The sequence below is a fragment of the Adiantum capillus-veneris genome, chromosome 18 (assembly GCF_014529385.1).
Source record: "Adiantum capillus-veneris isolate H3 chromosome 18, ASM1452938v2, whole genome shotgun sequence".
In the NCBI taxonomy this organism is placed as follows: domain Eukaryota; kingdom Viridiplantae; phylum Streptophyta; class Polypodiopsida; order Polypodiales; family Pteridaceae; genus Adiantum; species Adiantum capillus-veneris.
Genome location: NC_140948.1, coordinates 121,415,045 through 121,431,762, shown reverse-complemented (window position 1 = coordinate 121,431,762; position 16,718 = coordinate 121,415,045). Strand labels below are relative to the sequence as shown.

At 43.5% G+C, this 16,718-nt stretch overlaps 1 protein-coding gene across 1 annotated transcript in view; it reads right to left on the bottom strand.

Annotated features, from left to right (window-relative positions):
• AIR9 (Outer arm dynein light chain 1 protein) overlaps positions 1–3,718 on the bottom strand; it is a 62,811-nt gene extending 59,093 nt beyond the window's left edge. The window contains exons 1-5 of the mRNA XM_086489239.1: positions 1,965–3,718; positions 1,739–1,810; positions 441–506; positions 289–360; positions 101–166 (exon numbers count right to left, since the gene is read on the bottom strand). Of these exons, the coding sequence (XP_086345365.1) occupies positions 101–166; positions 289–360; positions 441–506; positions 1,739–1,810; positions 1,965–3,254 (1,566 nt within the window). The 5' untranslated portion in view covers positions 3,255–3,718. The remainder of the gene's footprint in view (positions 1–100; positions 167–288; positions 361–440; positions 507–1,738; positions 1,811–1,964) is intronic.
• Between the last annotated feature and the right edge of the window lie 13,000 nt (positions 3,719–16,718).

Here is a 16,718-nt window from a genome sequence, read left to right as displayed (position 1 = left end):
ATTAATGTGCTTCTTGTACCAAGATCAGTAAGTATCCAAAAGAACATCAGTAAGTATCCAAAAGAACACAAGGAAAGCAGAAGAAATGAACAAAGCACACCTCTAAGTTAGGAAGTTGAGGGAGGCCACTTAGCGATGTGATCTGATTCCCAGCAAGATAAAGTTGCTACATGACCAAGACAACCCAGTGAGCAATTGCATACAAACAAATATCAAAGGACATGAGTGTGACTTCCCAAAAAAGTTCATGAAATCCAAACTTAAAAAATTAAAGGTCCAAGTGCTAACTTGAAGAGCTTTACAATTTGCCAGGGGCTCAAAACCTGGCCCTTTGAACTCGTTGAAACTCAGATCTAAAACCTGGTGCAAAAAGGTAAGTTGTTCGAGCTCAAAATTCTGAGCACACTTTGCAAGTACAAACAACACAAAAAACCCTTTACCTTAACACGCCTCAAAATTTCTATCCCAGCTAAATTTGCAAGCTTGTTGTCCCTAAGATAGACAAACTGAAGAAAACCTATCAGAATTCAGCACAAGCTTACAAGAAAGAAACAAACATGCTGTGCTCACAAAACGAGTGGTTCAGTAGAAACCAGAGCCAAAGGTTCGAAAAGATTTGAAGAGATTTCCTTGAAATGACCTATTTAATTTCCCAATCTAAGCGTTTTCGACAGTAAAGTAGGATACTGCAATCAAGCATGTCAAAGCTACTGCTATGGAAATTGCAATAGTTCCTGGTCCTTTACCAAGCATCGAAATGCCATCTTAGGAACAACTATGCCAGCATGACAGCATTGCATGATCTATTGTTAAGGAGGCCAAGATAATCCTGAACACATGTGCACACCTACATTGGCTGTGCTTTCTTGTATGCCACCAGACATTGAGGCATGATGTACACCCTGCTTTATCGAAGGAATCTGCCTGCGGTTTTAGCAATTCATTTGCAAGTAGGCACAGAAGTCTGGACCTCCTTTGACTTCTGTTCCTGTGTCATTACGATTTTGAAAGGTGGTAAACTTCCTTATTCCAAATGGAGATACTGCAAACCACTAGGCAGACGACTGATCCAAGACCTAAAACATCCTACTCAGCCTAACACTGTAATCTGTTCTGAGCAGCCCAATCCTAAGCTCTGCCTTGAGCTCCTGCCTACTTAGTTGGCCTCAACTACACAATTATGTTTACAAGGAGATATGTTGATACTAAGTCTTAATAAGTGACAAGCACTGGCTAACTAAACTAAACCCCTCAAGACACTTAGATTTCTGTTGATGAGACAACCGGAGCCTTCTCTTGCTTTCAATGATTTAAGAATACTCACTCTTGCATTTACGTGGAAAAGCGAGAGGATAGAGGGACATTGACCGGCAGTTTCAATGTTAAACAGTGAGCTAGGGCGTTGGATGGGGTGGGGGGTGGACCACGCTCGATTGAGTTATGACTACTGTTTGACCCACTTTGCTTTCTTTGGGTATAGTAGGTGGCTCTTGAATGTTTCATAACCAGTGTCGCAAAGTCATAATGTAGATTGGCCAAGGATGTATTAAAACTATGGGCTGGTTGTAGAAAAATTAAAGTTTGGATATTTAGGTGAAGAATAAGATCTTTCCCCTGTTTGCAGATGCAAGTCCTTCAAGCTCTTCCGGCACATCTGATGTTAATCAAGTGAAAACCATGTGCTCTCTTTTCAAGTCTGTACCCAACACTACTGTAAAACTTTCTTAGTCCAGCATACCTCCATCTTTGGGGTCAAGTTGACTAAGTTGCAGTCCAGGCTCCGAACTTTCTGCCCTCGTAAATCCAATCTCTGCATTATGAAATCAAATGTTCATGCGGTAGGAATACCACCATAACAGGGACCAGCCACTAAGCACCGATCAAGCTAACAGAGAGGAAGGCAAAACGCCCTCATTTAACAGCTTGAATAATAAGCATTACAAACGGTGGAGGACAGTCCATACCACATCATCTCCTGCCTTCACATCTACGGAGGGGAGAGCAATAAACCGTGGATCTCTGCTTTCCGATGTCAAGGATTTCCGCCGTGAAATATTATCTGCAGCCCGTTCAGCAGATAAAGGTGATGAGGCACGCCTGCTAGTGGAGGAGGTAAAAGTAGGAGATTGCCTACTACCAGGGCTATCCACAGAGCTTGAAATGCTCTTGATATTTTTTGTGAAAATTGGTGTAGATTTCTTTCGTCCTGATGGTGTTGATGTGAGTCCATTGGAAGGTGAGCTGCGAGCATGTGGACTGGAAAATGAAGCAGTTGGAGTTCGTGGAGAAGCTGGTTTTGAGATAGACCTTGTAGATGCTGTGGATGGGCTTCGACGTTTTGCACTGTCTGGCGTTACTGGCCTTGGAGAAGAGCCCCTAGGAGATTGCAATGAACCTTTGAGTGACGGCGATCTAGATAACCCTGAAATCGACTTAGACAATATTGGACCAGAATAGGATGCTCTTCGTGTGTCTACCCGCGGAGATGCTGATTTGGTAAACTTAGAGGCAGGAGAAGCTTTTGAGCCTAGTGATGCTCGTTTGCTGGATGGAGTATCCAGTGATGAAGATAAACCGGTGGAAGGAGCACCTAAACTGTGGCGGCGTTTGGGAGTGTTTGAGCTCGAAGGGGAGGCCACGTCATCCCCATGCTCACTTTCACCTCTTCGTGCAAGTGCTGCTGGGGAGGATGATTTCAGAAAGTTGCGATATAGCGATATAGATACAGGCGGCGACCGATGATGATGGCTGTGGTTGGGATCCAATGAGCATGGCGTCACATGCTTGTTTCGTGGAGCAGATGTAAGCTTACTACTGATAGAAGGCTTTGCTGTGCGTACAATTGCTGGGGGAGAAACGACCCTAAAAGATGCAACGCCCCCAAATGACTTTCTGCGCACTGTTTTCTTCAATGCTGGTCGAGAAACAGCAGAAGGATCAGCACTCTGCACTTCTCCCTCTGCTTCATCCTCTTCAAAGAGGGCCTCAGTGGATGCAGTGCCTGCACTATGTTCTGTCCACGCTAAGTGCTCATGATCGCCATCGCATCCACCAAAACCTGCTTCTTCATGCCGCTGCCTGTCTCCATTCTCCATACATGCATCTCGCTCAGAAAAAACACCTGCATTTTCAAAGCCATTGTTCTCACTTGTCTGGTCATCTAGGCATGCCCGTTCGAAGCTGTGGTCCATGGCCCGATCTGAGTGTAGCTCATCAATCTGCGGCTCGGAAAGGATCAGAGCTGGGGAAGCCATTGGATAAGAACTCACAAGCAACTATCTACGGAAATCGGAAAGCTGGAGCTACGCAATAGAGGGCTAATGGAGACATGAAAGGGATAGTGGTTAGTCTCTAAAGCAAGTAAGAGAGGAAACAAAAACAGCAGAAGAGAGGTGATCAGATACAGGTTAGAGAAGAAAGGCGATGGAGAAAAGCAGAAGAAGGGAGGGTAAGCAGTCTACGCTATGACAGGTAAAGGGGAGCGAAAGGGGGGGACGGGGGGGCCGGACAGAGAGGCCCTCCATAGCCAGAAGAGCAGCTTAGAAAAGCCTTTCAGGCGAGGAGGAGGTCAGACGAGAACGAAAGCTGACAGATGATCTGTTTGCTTAAGTGTTCCATTAACAGGTTCGTGGGCCTTGTCATCGATTCAACCTTGGCCATGGTGGCATGAGATGGGCGTCGCTATTAGGGAAGGAGACCAGATGCTTCATCAGGTAGGCGAGACGGAGAAAGAGACGAGAACCGCACAACGGGAGCACCTTGAGGGGGGCCAGGGGGGGGTATAAAAATGGGAAGGGGAGAGGGGAAGGGCCCCCCACAGTGCAGGCAAGTGCGAGGGAGCCGAGGCAGCTTTTTTTCCCGCGCTGCCGAATCAACGGCGCATACCTATATTTTTAAATTATAATTTAAACCGAAAAACCCAATCCCAGGCCACTATTGCTGCCCACAGGGCACCTTCCCCACGTGTCTAGTCCACGTCGCCGTTGAGTCCCGGTCCATGCTGACATGTCCAGCACGTATCCTTTTTGCTTATGAGCTGTCTGCCACGAGGCCAAGGCGCTTTCTTTTGAGCCTTTCATATAGAAAAGCTTTCTCTTAAGGGGCTTGCCACACATGGCCAGCCCATGAAAGCTGGCCTTTGGCCTTAACCCTCCACTCATGGCCCCCCTTCCTCTTTTGGCCAAAGTGCATAAAAGAAAGTTGATTTGCCCTCCCCTTGGAAGGCAAAGTGTGCCCTCGATCACATCTCAACCAATCTTGACATCGACAACTCCTTGTTAATGATCACGACTTCATCCACAATTGCTCGTTGAGAGCAAAGCCATAGGGAAAAAAGAACCCCACAGGAGATTCTATTCCCTCGTAATGCTATTTAGTTTCTCCCCAAGTAGAAGTTTAACAATTGGCTCATCACCATTTGAAGGTAGCAATTTCCATATATACCTTAAACTAATCGAGAGTTTCTTGCATGGATCAATGTAAAACAGAGTCTTCTTAATCCAAAACATTTGCAAACCTAGCATCATTTTTTGTCAATTGTGCATCTTTTAAATTCCTTTACCTTGAAAACCATCTCTTTTCAATGTACTTTATATTTTCAATTGCTTTAGCTTGAAAACCATCTTCTTTCAATGTACTAGATATTTCCAGATTGCTTCAACTTTTCAATCAATTTGACTAATACAATAAGTGTGACATATGAAACCAGAAGAAGATGATAGTGTGGCGTATGAAAATTAAGTGAAGCCTAAACACTATGACACCATCCATGACCTTAAGGAAGCACATACTATGTTTCCACGATAACATATCACCGAATGAAATCTTGTTTAAGTCTTTTGAGTAAACCCAAATTCAAAGGGGCTTTACACACAATACACAACCGCATAAACTTCATGACCTCATAAGCAATGAAATAATTAAAAGCAACATTGAGATGCCTCGCCGGGGTCGATGCCATGAATTGAGCCATCCTGGTCTCAAGTATCTTGCCTTTGTGCATTGTGGTTGGCATGCTAACCATTCGTAAAATATTTCATTGATCGTATCATATCGTCGTAGCAATAAGATAGCTTGTGGAATTAAAGACAATTAGACCTTTGTGTGCGTGAGTGTGTGTGTGTGTGTGTGTGTGTGTGTGAGAGAGAGAGAGAGAGAGAGAGAGAGAGAGAAGAAGAAGACAAGGTTCAATGTCTTAGGAACAATAGAAGGTTTGACATCACAGGAACAATCCCACGAGACCTCAAAATTTGAATAGTCTTGAACTCGAGACCTCTTATTTAAGAGGGAACTAGGATAACCTTGTTATTTAAGAGGGAACTAGGATAACCTGTGTGTGTGTGTGTGTGAGAGAGAGAGAGAGAGAGAGAGAGAGGGAAGTAAATATGCATGAGGAGTGCATGATTGAAACTCTCGATGATCCCTTTCACATTTTGGCTTAACCCATTCAATGTGCTACTTGGAGACATGCTACAAGCAATATTTTGATAACACCTACTCAAGGGACATGAATAAACACCAAAAACCTACACTCAAATATGTAAAGAACATGTTTTTAACAAAGTGCACCTCTCTTAATTAGCTTCCAATCCTTTGTGAAGGGTTTGCTAAAGTTATAGTGTTCCAAATAAGTCCCCAAAACGACTTTTTCATTTCTTTTACATAAAATCTAGAGAGATACTTTGCACCTTGGAAAGGGGAAAAACAAAAAGTTAGGTTTTGCCTCCATCTTATGTGGGTACTTGTAGAGAGGAGACTTTTTTAATGGAAAAATTTACCAAAATGCCCCACTAATTTGTGGAAATCCCCAAAATACCCCTCAAATTTCAAAAATTTCCAAAAAAACCCTCTGTCAAGATTTTTGATCTTTATTGTCAACTTTTGAGTGCTTAGCGTATAATTTGTGACAAATTGCCTCGCAAAAAAAGGCGATCGTATCTAAAAATAATGAAGCAATTCCATCTCGGAAGCGTGCATAACCAACACAAATTCTAGTTTTAGCATCTTGTATTGCTACAGAATCAGTCTCTTTGGAAATTCTGGAAAATTTGAAAGGTATTTTGGAAATTTATGGCAAGACAAAATATTGAGGGTGCTTTGGGAGTAGAGTCGAAAAAAAATCAGCATTCGCAGATGGAAACAAACGGCGACAGTGGAGTAGCAGTCGCGCATTTTTTGCCGCCAGAGACACAGAGAGAGAGAGAGAGAGAGAGAGAGAGAGAGAGAGAGAGAGAGAGAGACTCTCTGCAACCGAAACACAGATCAGGCTTGGGTGGAAACACCCTGTATTTGAAAGTGTGCGCAGCTCTACAGACGGTTTGTCTATTCCCAGCCCACCTGAGATGGCATGATCGCTCTGTTCTGGGTTTCTCAAAGCAGAGCAGCCAGGGCGCAAAGCATGCAGGGTGAGTGGCGACAGAGGAACTGGCAGTGGCCAGGGTGTTTTACACAAACAGGTTCTGCACGGCAGAGCAGCTAGCAGTGGCCATGATAAAGAGACAGGAAGATGAGGAGGATGGGGGAGCAAGATCGTGGGCCAGGACGGGAAGAGGGGAGGAGGAGACGAAACGCAGTGTGTGGATCAGCTCCAATTGAGTGCCTGCTTTTAGAAGTTAAGGTGGTGAAGGAATCTTAGAGCCAAATTAATTAATGGAGAGAGAAAGTATAGCCAGTAGTAGAAAGTGAATATGTAGGCCGTGCCAATTTTGGTTTGAGGTTGATTAAAGGGTATCTTGGGAGATGCCTTTCATAGATTTGAAGTGAAAAAAAGGGGGAGAAGGCACGCGGAGGGGAGAGAAAAAGGAAGGTGGCATGTGCTGCATTGTTTTAAGATTTTCTCATCTTTATTGCTTTTTGACAATTGAGATCCGATCTTGGCACCATCTCTATATCTCTCTCGCTCTAGTTTCTCTTGCGAAGACGATGATAGATGGAGGCTTGCACACACACAGAGAATGGGGTGGAGGGTGGTTGCAGTGCATCGAGGAACACACACAGAGCGCCCTTGTTGCAGCGGGGAGTGAAGTAGGGCAGCCGGATGTGTCCGTCTCCTTTCTCTGCACAAGGAAGGCCGCATAGATTGGTGGCTCCTCAACAATGCGTGTGTGAAGAAGAAGGGGTATGGGGGCTTTGCGAGTGGCCGATGGCCTGGCGACGACGGAGCGCGAAGGGAAGGCTCTGCAATGCTGCGATGGCGATGACAGAGCGCGAAGGGGAAGGTTCTGCAATGCACACAATTTTACTTTTGCTTGTTGAGTTGGCTCCGAATCTGGGTAGATTCTATATAATGTATGTACTATAGACCCAGTAGGTTGCACAAAGTTATAGTGTTCCATTAGGTTGCGATTACATATGAAGACACCAACTATTTAATATATGGTGGACGAATGATAGGTCACATGTGATTGAAGCCTTAGCAATGAGGATGAGCAAGAAGTTGAGGCACTCTTTTCCCATACTCTTAAACCATCCTTTGTTGGTGGGCGAGAGATGAACTTCCATTGTGTTCATCAACAACATGTGTGGTAATGTGGAGCTGTGCATTTCTACTTGAGTGGCCGACATTGACATCACCATACTCGTTACCCAAATGTGACATGGGGGCCTAAGTATTACTTACTTTGGTCAATTTGGTTGAAACGAAGTGCAATGCATACATACAATGACAAGTTATCACTACCCATGACTTCAAAACTTGGATTCTCCTTTTTGTCACAAGAGGACTAATGGATGTCGCAAAACCTTGGCTCCACAATTGTGTGAACTCAAATTTGACTAGTTGGAACCCTGTCTATTTGTTAACCGCTCCAAGTCCCAAGAGAAGAGGTTCACACATGAAAAACGTGCTTCGTGGTGAATTTAAGACCTTGTTCTGATTGCATAGAGGTGCGACACAGACTCCAACAATTTCTATGACCAAGGAACTTTACACTTTGTGCGCAATATCATAATAACTAATTTCTAATTCTCCTAGATGATGTTAAACTGATCATGTAATATGGGGAAGTACTAGGGGAGAAAATGCTAGAATATTGGTTAAGTTGGCAGACCGGCCACAATAGGATCCAAAGGAGGGAAAATAGGGATCCAAGGGGGGGGGGGGGGCATCTACAAAAGAGCAATGTGCAACAATGGACTCCAAAGACCCTAAGGTTAAGCCCATTAAGACTTCCAAAATCCAAAGGTTAAGTTCAATGGTCAAAACCTAGGAGATTGGATGCTTATGGGAAGACTCAAAAGTCTTCCCACATCCCTATCTTGGAGGGGGCGAGCCCTTTTAGTAGGGGATGAGAGAGAAACACACACACACTCTAGCAAGCTCCCTTTACACAAAGGGAATAGGGGACACATGTCAGCTCCCTAGCCCATTTGCCCCCAAGATGCATTCAAATCCTATTGGATGGCCGTAGAGGTGGACCAATGAGAATTAGGCTAGAGTACATTTAGTTTAATTCATTTTAAAACACTTGATAAAAGAACCAATAGAAATTAAGCTCTTTAGAAGACTATTGGACAATCTCCCAAGGGGTCCAATGAGCATTCAACAGCCCAATGGCTTGCCTGATTCCTATTGGCCAGAAGACTAAGGGGTCCAATGAAAGTTTAATTACATTGATTAAATACCTAAAGCTCTCACAAAAGGGGAATAAGGGACACATGTCACACGGCTATCACTTAAGCTTCTTAATTATTATTGGCTAAGCTTTGCAGGGTCCAATGGGATGCCAGCATGAGTAAAAATGAAGAGGGGTCGACCAAGAGAGAGAGGGGGGGCTAATTCTGGCAAGGCATTATCATACACACACACACACAATCTCATGTGTGAAGCAAAGAAGACTCTCTCTCCTTCTCGAGCTTTAATGGAAAGCTCATCACCTACTCCAAGCTTGTGGGAAGGGAGGCCTACACCAACAACTCTTGGCTTTGTGATGCAAATCCAACCAAGAGCCAAGCTCAAATGCATGCTCATCTCCTCTACCATGCTAATTACTAAGCTATGCTAAGCTATTATGAGTGACTATGTGAGGAGATATACTTCTTTCTCGTCAGAATACTACGTCGTCCTCTCAATCTACTCTCATACCCTGCTATCTCTCACCATCTTCGAAGGTGTGTGAGGTATTGGGTCTGAGACCGTGAGGGAATCGATGTTGTGTTTTACAAGTGTTAGCTTGGTGCTTCAAGCTTCCATCTTCATTGCACCAGCAAGTTATTGATGGAACACAAAGTATTGTATTGTAAAATGTCTCCCTTGATGGGGGAAACCTAAAATATAAAGCCTTTTGGAAGGGGGACCGGCTCCATGAAAATCTGCTCCTCAACTTTTGTCAATAACTTAATTTTTCTCTCTTTTTGAAGTATTGTTCATGCCTATCTACTAGGTGTTATGCTTTTGTTGCTCTCTCCATCGAAGCACTCTTGTTATGCTCATTAGGAATCTATTCTAATGAAATGCTCACTATGTTTATGCTATTTTCCGCTACACACAAGTTACTAGGCCGGTAAAATGTTACATTGGTATCAAAGCACAAGGTTTCTCTGTTCTTGCTCGAGAAGGGAGGTCTTCAAGCTAACTATAAACAGTTGGTATTATTAATTGCAATTGAATAAGTAGAATAGGGATTTTTCAGCCTTGCAGTGCGCCTGCTTCGTGCAGATGACGGGGCATCACCGTCGAGAGCTATGGTCTTAACAGTGGAGTCCTACGGGGCTTGCCTACGGCTTAACCACTATTGAGCTATTAGAATCTTGACAGGAGCCAGTATTGTGTTGGTGTTGAAAAGACCCTCTCTTCTATTCCTTGCAATTAATGATATTCGAGCCACGGGTACAGGAGCTCGAGTGCTTTTCTAAAGGGGTTAAGAGGAGCAGCCAACTAGGGCTTGAAGTGCCAAAGTACACCTAAAAGTTGTCAGAATGGCTAACAATAGTAAAGAGAGTGAAATTAATGTTGATAGCTTTGATTTTGCTAATGAGCAGGCTACTAATGATGCCCCTATGCTTGTTAATTACCTTGTTACTAGGCTTCAACAAGCCATGGGCAATTCATCCCTCCAAAGCGAAGTGCAACGGCAACTACGTGCTCATGGGATTCTCCAAACTCCCCACCAAGAAGAGAGAATACCTAGGAAGCCTCCTTGTGAGACTTCCAAAAGAGGCCTCTCTCCGATTCGGGAAGAAGAAGAGGATCCGTATGAAGGGCTTAAAAATCTACTACTTGACGACGCATCTCCTTCCCAAAGGAGAACTCAAGAGCCCCCACCAAAAGAAGGAGAAAGACGTGAGTCTCCTGCCACCTCGGCGGAGATGGCTCCACGAAGACAGTGGGCAAAACGCTCTCCATCACCTCCTATACAGAGAAGACCATCGCACACTTCTCCACACCATAATTCAAAGAGGGATGACAGAAAACAAGAGAAGAAAAAGGCAAGAAAAAGGTCACCCTCTTCTCCATCTTCTTCACCGTCTTCCTCTTATGAAGAAAGTGATGGTGCAAACAAGGAGGAACAAGGCAAGAAAAAGGCGAGAAATAGGTCACCCTCTTCTCCATCTTCCTCAAATTCTTCATCATTGGAAGAAAACGATGGTGCAACTTTTGAACCACCAAAAAGAAGAGGCCATAGGAAATCCTATGCCATGTGGAAGAGGTCATCCAAGCTCAAAAAGTTCAAAGAGGGAGGAAAGAACATCTCTTTCCTTACCTACAATGGCACCTTTGGTGCTACGGACAAAGCCTTGGCCTTCATTCAACAATTCGATGCGGCATTTGGAGATGAGGGCTTCATGGAGTCCTCTAGGCTACGCCATGTAGCTATACACTTTCAAAAGTCCGCCAAGCAATGGTGGTCTAGCCTATGGGCAAATGGTGAAGCCCCACGAATATAGAAAGCTTTAAGAGCTTCCATCATGAAGCAGTTTTTGGCTACCAATGCCAAAGACAAAGTACTCACCCAATGGCGAAGCTTGAAGCTCTCTCCCTACGAATCTATTCACAAATGTGTATAAAAGTATTGGGACTTACATCTCAAAGCCACTGTCTTCAAAAAGATAGATTTTGGAGAGTAAAAACAACAATTTTGTGCGGGTCTAATTGAAGATATGGCGGAGTATGTCAACTCCCAAAGGCCATGCACCATATTTGCGGTCATACACCATACCATGGTGGCTTCACGAATCCATTTCCAACAAGGGGCTAAGAAAAATCTAAAGCCCATGGAGAACAAGGACCGTAACAATGAGCCTAAGGGGATGGATAATGTCCAAAAGTCTCCTAAAGGCAACGCCAACAACAACAGAGCTAAGGAGAAGGGAGTTTATAAAGGCAAAAATAAACTCTCTCCCAAAGAGCTTGAGCGTTATTGTAAAGGTAACCGTTGTTTCAACTGCGGGGAGCACGGGCATGCTTATCATGCTTGCCCCGACAAGAATACACGAAACGAGCCTCCTAGAGCTACGTTGGTCGATCCAAGAAGAGGAAGCTCACTACAAAGGATCTCCTCTATGCCATGCTTGGGGAAGGTAAGAGAACATGATGCGTTTATTCTCTTTGACCCTTGTTCTACTCACAATTTCATATCCACAGAGTTGGCCACCAAGCTAGGCATCCAAGCCTATGAGATGGGAGATGTCCTACCCGCCGATGGTGCTTTCAAGAAGGGGCAAGAAGCTTCAGCTACTCCCTTGATTGGGAAATTGAGGCTCCATGTCCAAAGCTATGTGGACAAAGAGGACGAGTCTCCTCTCAAGCACGAGGATGTAATCCTAGGGGCACCATGGTTTGATCGTATTCTATTTTATGTTAGGGAAAAAGATATGTACATAGATGCTAAGGAGTTGGGTAACACCATACCCATTGTACATACGCAAGCTTTCAATAAGTCAACAAAGAGCTCTATTTCCGTGTACATGATTTTTGTTAAATATTCTCAAAATGAACGTAATGCTTTAGCAAAAGAAAATATAAACAATCACAAGGAATTAGAGCTATCCAATTTTCTCAAGGGATTTCAATATGTTTTTATTGACGACGTCCCTTGTGACCTACCTCCTAAATGAGGCAATGATGACCATGCAATTGAACTTCATCCAAGAAGTTCACTGCCTAATAAACCTCCTTATAGTGTTTCTCAAGCTCAACAAGAGGAGATTATGCGGCAAGTGCATGAGTTAGTTGAGAAGGGCATGGTTAGGCCTAGCTCATCTCCATTTTGTTCACCCGTGTTATTAGTGTAAAAGAAAGACGGCACATATCGTATGTGTGTCGACTATAGAGCACTAAATAGGATCACTATCAAAAATAGGTTTTTCGTTCCACGTGTAGAAGACCTATTGCAAAGGTCGACCTACTTCAGTAGGATTGACCTAAAAAGAGGCTACCATCAATTAAGGATAGTTAATCAAGACATTATGAAGACCGCATTTCGCACTACATTTGGTCGAATACATTGTCATGCCTTTTGGCTTGACCAATGCATTAGCCACATTTAATCGCTTGATGGAGAAGCTATTCAAGCCTCACTGAACCTCTATTGGAGTGTTCTTTGATGATATAATCATCTACTCCAATTCACTAGACGAACACAAGCAACACCTCCAGGTAATATTTCAAGTCTTACGAGAGAATAAACTTTATATCAATCAAAAGAAAAGTGAGTTTTTCTTACAAAAGATTCAGTATTTAGGTCACATTATCTCTCAAAATGGCATCCAAATGGATACATCAAAGCTAATGGTAATAAAAGGATGGACTAATCCAAGGAATCTACATGAACTAAGAAGCTTTATTGGTATGTGTGCATGCTATAGACTCTTCATAAAAAATTTCTCACAAATCGTGGAACCATTACATGACCTAACAAAACGTTAGATATACATGGTATGCCAAGGAGAACAATGCTTTCAAAAAGCTTATCTCTCAACCTGTGCTTACACTGCCGAATCTCTCAAAGCCATTTGAGGTCCAATGTGACGCTTGTGGTGATTGCCTTGGAGCTGTTTTGCTCCAAGAAGGGCATGCCATAGCATATGAAAGTCGAAGGCTTGACCCTGTTGAGCAAGCTCTAGGCATATATGAAAAGGAACTCCTCACAATCCTACATGCCTTAGACTCATGGAAGCACTATTTATTGGGGACTCCTTTCATTCTACGGACGGATCACCAAAGCCTTAAGTACTTCATGACGCAGACCACGCTCTCCGACAAACAAATGAGGTGGGCAAATTTCCTTTCGCAATTTCATTTTCATATTGCTCACATTGTTGGCAAACATAATCAAGTAGCTGATGCACTCTCAAGACGGGCGAGAGTGAATGCAGTTTCCATAACAACTCACAATGATCCATCTTCTATGATAGATGAGTACGCTATTGATCTTGATTTTAGCGATGTGATTTAGCCCTTGCACTAGGAAAGAAAGAGGAACCATTTACTTTACAAGATGGTTATCTTCTCTATTGCAATAGACTATGCGTTACTAACTCACTACGTGAGAAAGTAATGTATGAATCCCATGCTCCTCCTTATGCAGGTCATAGAGGGATTTAGTCTACCTTAAAAGGGATTGAAACATATTCATATTGGGGTGCCATGAAAGCAAACATACAAGAGTATGTTTCTAAATGTGTGGTATGCCAAAACACGAAGTTTGATAGAGGGAAGCAACCCGGATTGCTTCAATCTTTGCCAATCCCTAATTCACCATGGGAGAGTATATCCATGGATTTTATCTTTGGATTGCCCAAGTCTATCCATGGGAATATGGACGATAGTAGACAGGTTCAGCAAACAAGCTCATTTTATACCTGTCAAAAAGACTATCAAAGACCATCAAATGGCAACCCTCTTCATATCACAAAATTTCAAATACCATGGCTTGCCAATGTCCATAGTGTCGGATAGAGATCCTAGAATGACCAGTAATTTTTGGAAGGGTCTCTTTAAGAATTTAGGGACAAGGCTAAACTTCTTTTCAGCCTATCACCCGCAAACGGATGGCCAAAGTGAAATAGCTAACCTAACAATCCTTGTTCTACTAAAAGCCTATAGCCTATGTACGGAAGTAGATCAAAGGTCCAATGGGAGAAGTACTTACCCTTAGTGGAGTATGCCTACAATAACACTATACATACTTTCACGGGAAAAGCACCTTTCAAGGTAATTGAAGGAAGATCCAAAAGTCCCTTGCTACTTAAGGCACACGAGAAGATCTTCGTTGTAGATGAGTATAGCCGAGACCTATAAGAATCTTTCCAAAAGATTAAGGATGCTATCTCTATCTCACAGTAAAGGCAAAAGGCTGCTCTGCTGATAAGCACAGAAGAGCCCAAGCCTTTAAAGAAAATGATTGGGTCTTGCTTAAATTTCCCAAGGCTCGATTAAGGCACACAACGGGCAAGAATCCTACGAGACACAAAAAGTATTATGCTAAGTTAGCAAAAAGGTATTATGGTCCCTTCCAGATTCTTAGACCAATCAATGAGACGGCCTATCAACTCAAGTTTCCCATTCATTGGCTCATACACAATGCTTTCCATGTGAGCCTATTAAAGCCTTAGAAAGGAGAGCCACCTCAAGAACCAACTACTGAAGACCCACCGGAGATCGAGGACCAAGAAGAGGTGCTGCAGCCCGAGTCCATTCTTCGACATGAAGACAAGGTATTGAGAGGCAGTAAGATTATCCGATGGTATCTTATTGAGTTTAAGAACTATCCTTTTGAAGATGCTAGATGGATGCAAGGCATACAATTAAAGGATAACCTAAACCTTGTCAATGCTTACAATGCTTCCCTAGAGTAAGCAAATGTACAAATGTTTAAAATGAACAAAGTTTTTGTATTATAAGACTCTCTTTTTCTTTACTGTGCACAAATGTTAAGTAGGATGCATGCTTAGGATCAAGTTTGCGGAGATGACGTCTTCCAAACACCAACTAGAGCTCATCACTCTACTATGGAAGATTGATAGGACTAATGCGCAGACATGCTTGTGGCAGCTTAGGCTCTCAAGCGCCAAATGGATTAGTCATCCATTATGGAACGATGTCGTAGGGTAAGATAGGGATCCTCTACCCGCTAGAAAAAGGACTAATGAATAGGCTTTATCTTCTCTACCCCATAGTCGAGGACGACTATGATTTCAAGAGAGAGGTAATGTCATAATAACTAATATCTAATTCTCCTAAATGATTTTCTCATGTTAGACTGATCATTTAATATGGGGGAGTACTAGGGGAGAAAAAGCTAGAATATTGGTTAAGCTGGCAGACCGGCCACAGTAGGGATCCAAAGGAGGGAAAATAGGGATCCAAAGGGGAGGGGCATCTGCAAAGAGCAATGTGCAACAATGGACTTCAAAGACCCTGAGGTTCAGCCCATTAAGACTTCCAAAATGCTAAGGCCATAGTAGGGATCCAAAGGAGGGAAAATAGGGATCCAAAGGGGCGGGGGGGGGGTCCATTTGCAAAGAGCAATGTGCAACAATGGACTTCAAAGACCATGAGGTTCAACCCATTAAGACCTCCAAAATGCTAAGTCTTCCCAGATCCCTATCTTGGAGGGGGTGAGCCCTTTTAGTAGTGTACTATGTTATTGGACGGGCTTGTCGGTCAGGTAGGAATGGTTAAGAGTGATCGCCGATGAGAGGTACACTCTAAAACTGGAATCTATAATGTTTGGTAAGATTGGCTAAGTGTGGGCGCCCAAATGTGAACGGGCAAGCCCATATAAAAGTCAATCTAAACCTAAAATACCTCATTCTCTCATTTGTGCAATGCAAGAAGAGTGCTCTTGCTCCATCTCCTTCTACGTCTCCCTTGTGTACTAGTGTGTGTGTGTGTGTGTGTGTGTGTGAGAGAGAGAGAGAGAGAGAGAGAGAGAGTGTGTGTGTGTGATCGAGCATTGCGGCGGCACGATGGTGGTGAGGCGATTGAGCGTGATGCAGCGGTGGCTCCTTCTTCTTCGCAGCGAGGAATCCTCCCCGATAGTAAGCATAGAGCGATGAGTGACACACCATCGTCATCTTTGAGCCTATTAGTTTAAGCTAGTTGCATGCTTGGAGCCATCTGTGGCTCGCACACAGTGCTAGGCAAGGCCGTTGCTTCGATACGTGCGGCAAACATCCACAGTTCCCAAAAGCAGAAAGCTATTCTTAGTCCAAAAACTAGCGCTAGTTTTCTACTTGGGAGTTACTTCAGCTAGCTGCAGAGCCTATAAATTCACTTGCAAGCCTTAGTTTTCAGTGCCGTATGTTGTGTGTACTCGTATCTATTATATGAAGTGGTGCAAACTCTTCATCACCATTTCCATAAGCTCTTCTCCCTCGAGAAGAAGAAGGACATTCTCTCTCTATTTGCTTACTATCTTCTCTCTCGTTTCACGGTGTACGCGCTCTTTGGAAGATTTCGTGGTGAATACCTCTACGTAGCTCTCATCTCCGCTCTGTTGTGACAAAGCAAGAAGCCTTTTGACGACAACCACTAATCGATTCTAAAGCATGGTGAGAAGCTCTAAACTACATAGCCATCATCTCTCTCTCTCTCTCTCTCTCTCTCTCTCTCTCTCTCTCTCTCTCTCTCTCTCTCTCTCTCTCTCTCTCTCTCTCTATGTCGTTTTTCTGAGTAGTCACCCTCTCGGTGTTTTTTTTTGTATACGAGTGCATATATGGAATAACAGAGAACGTATGAAGTTTCCCTATGATTATTTTATCATGTTTAACACCCT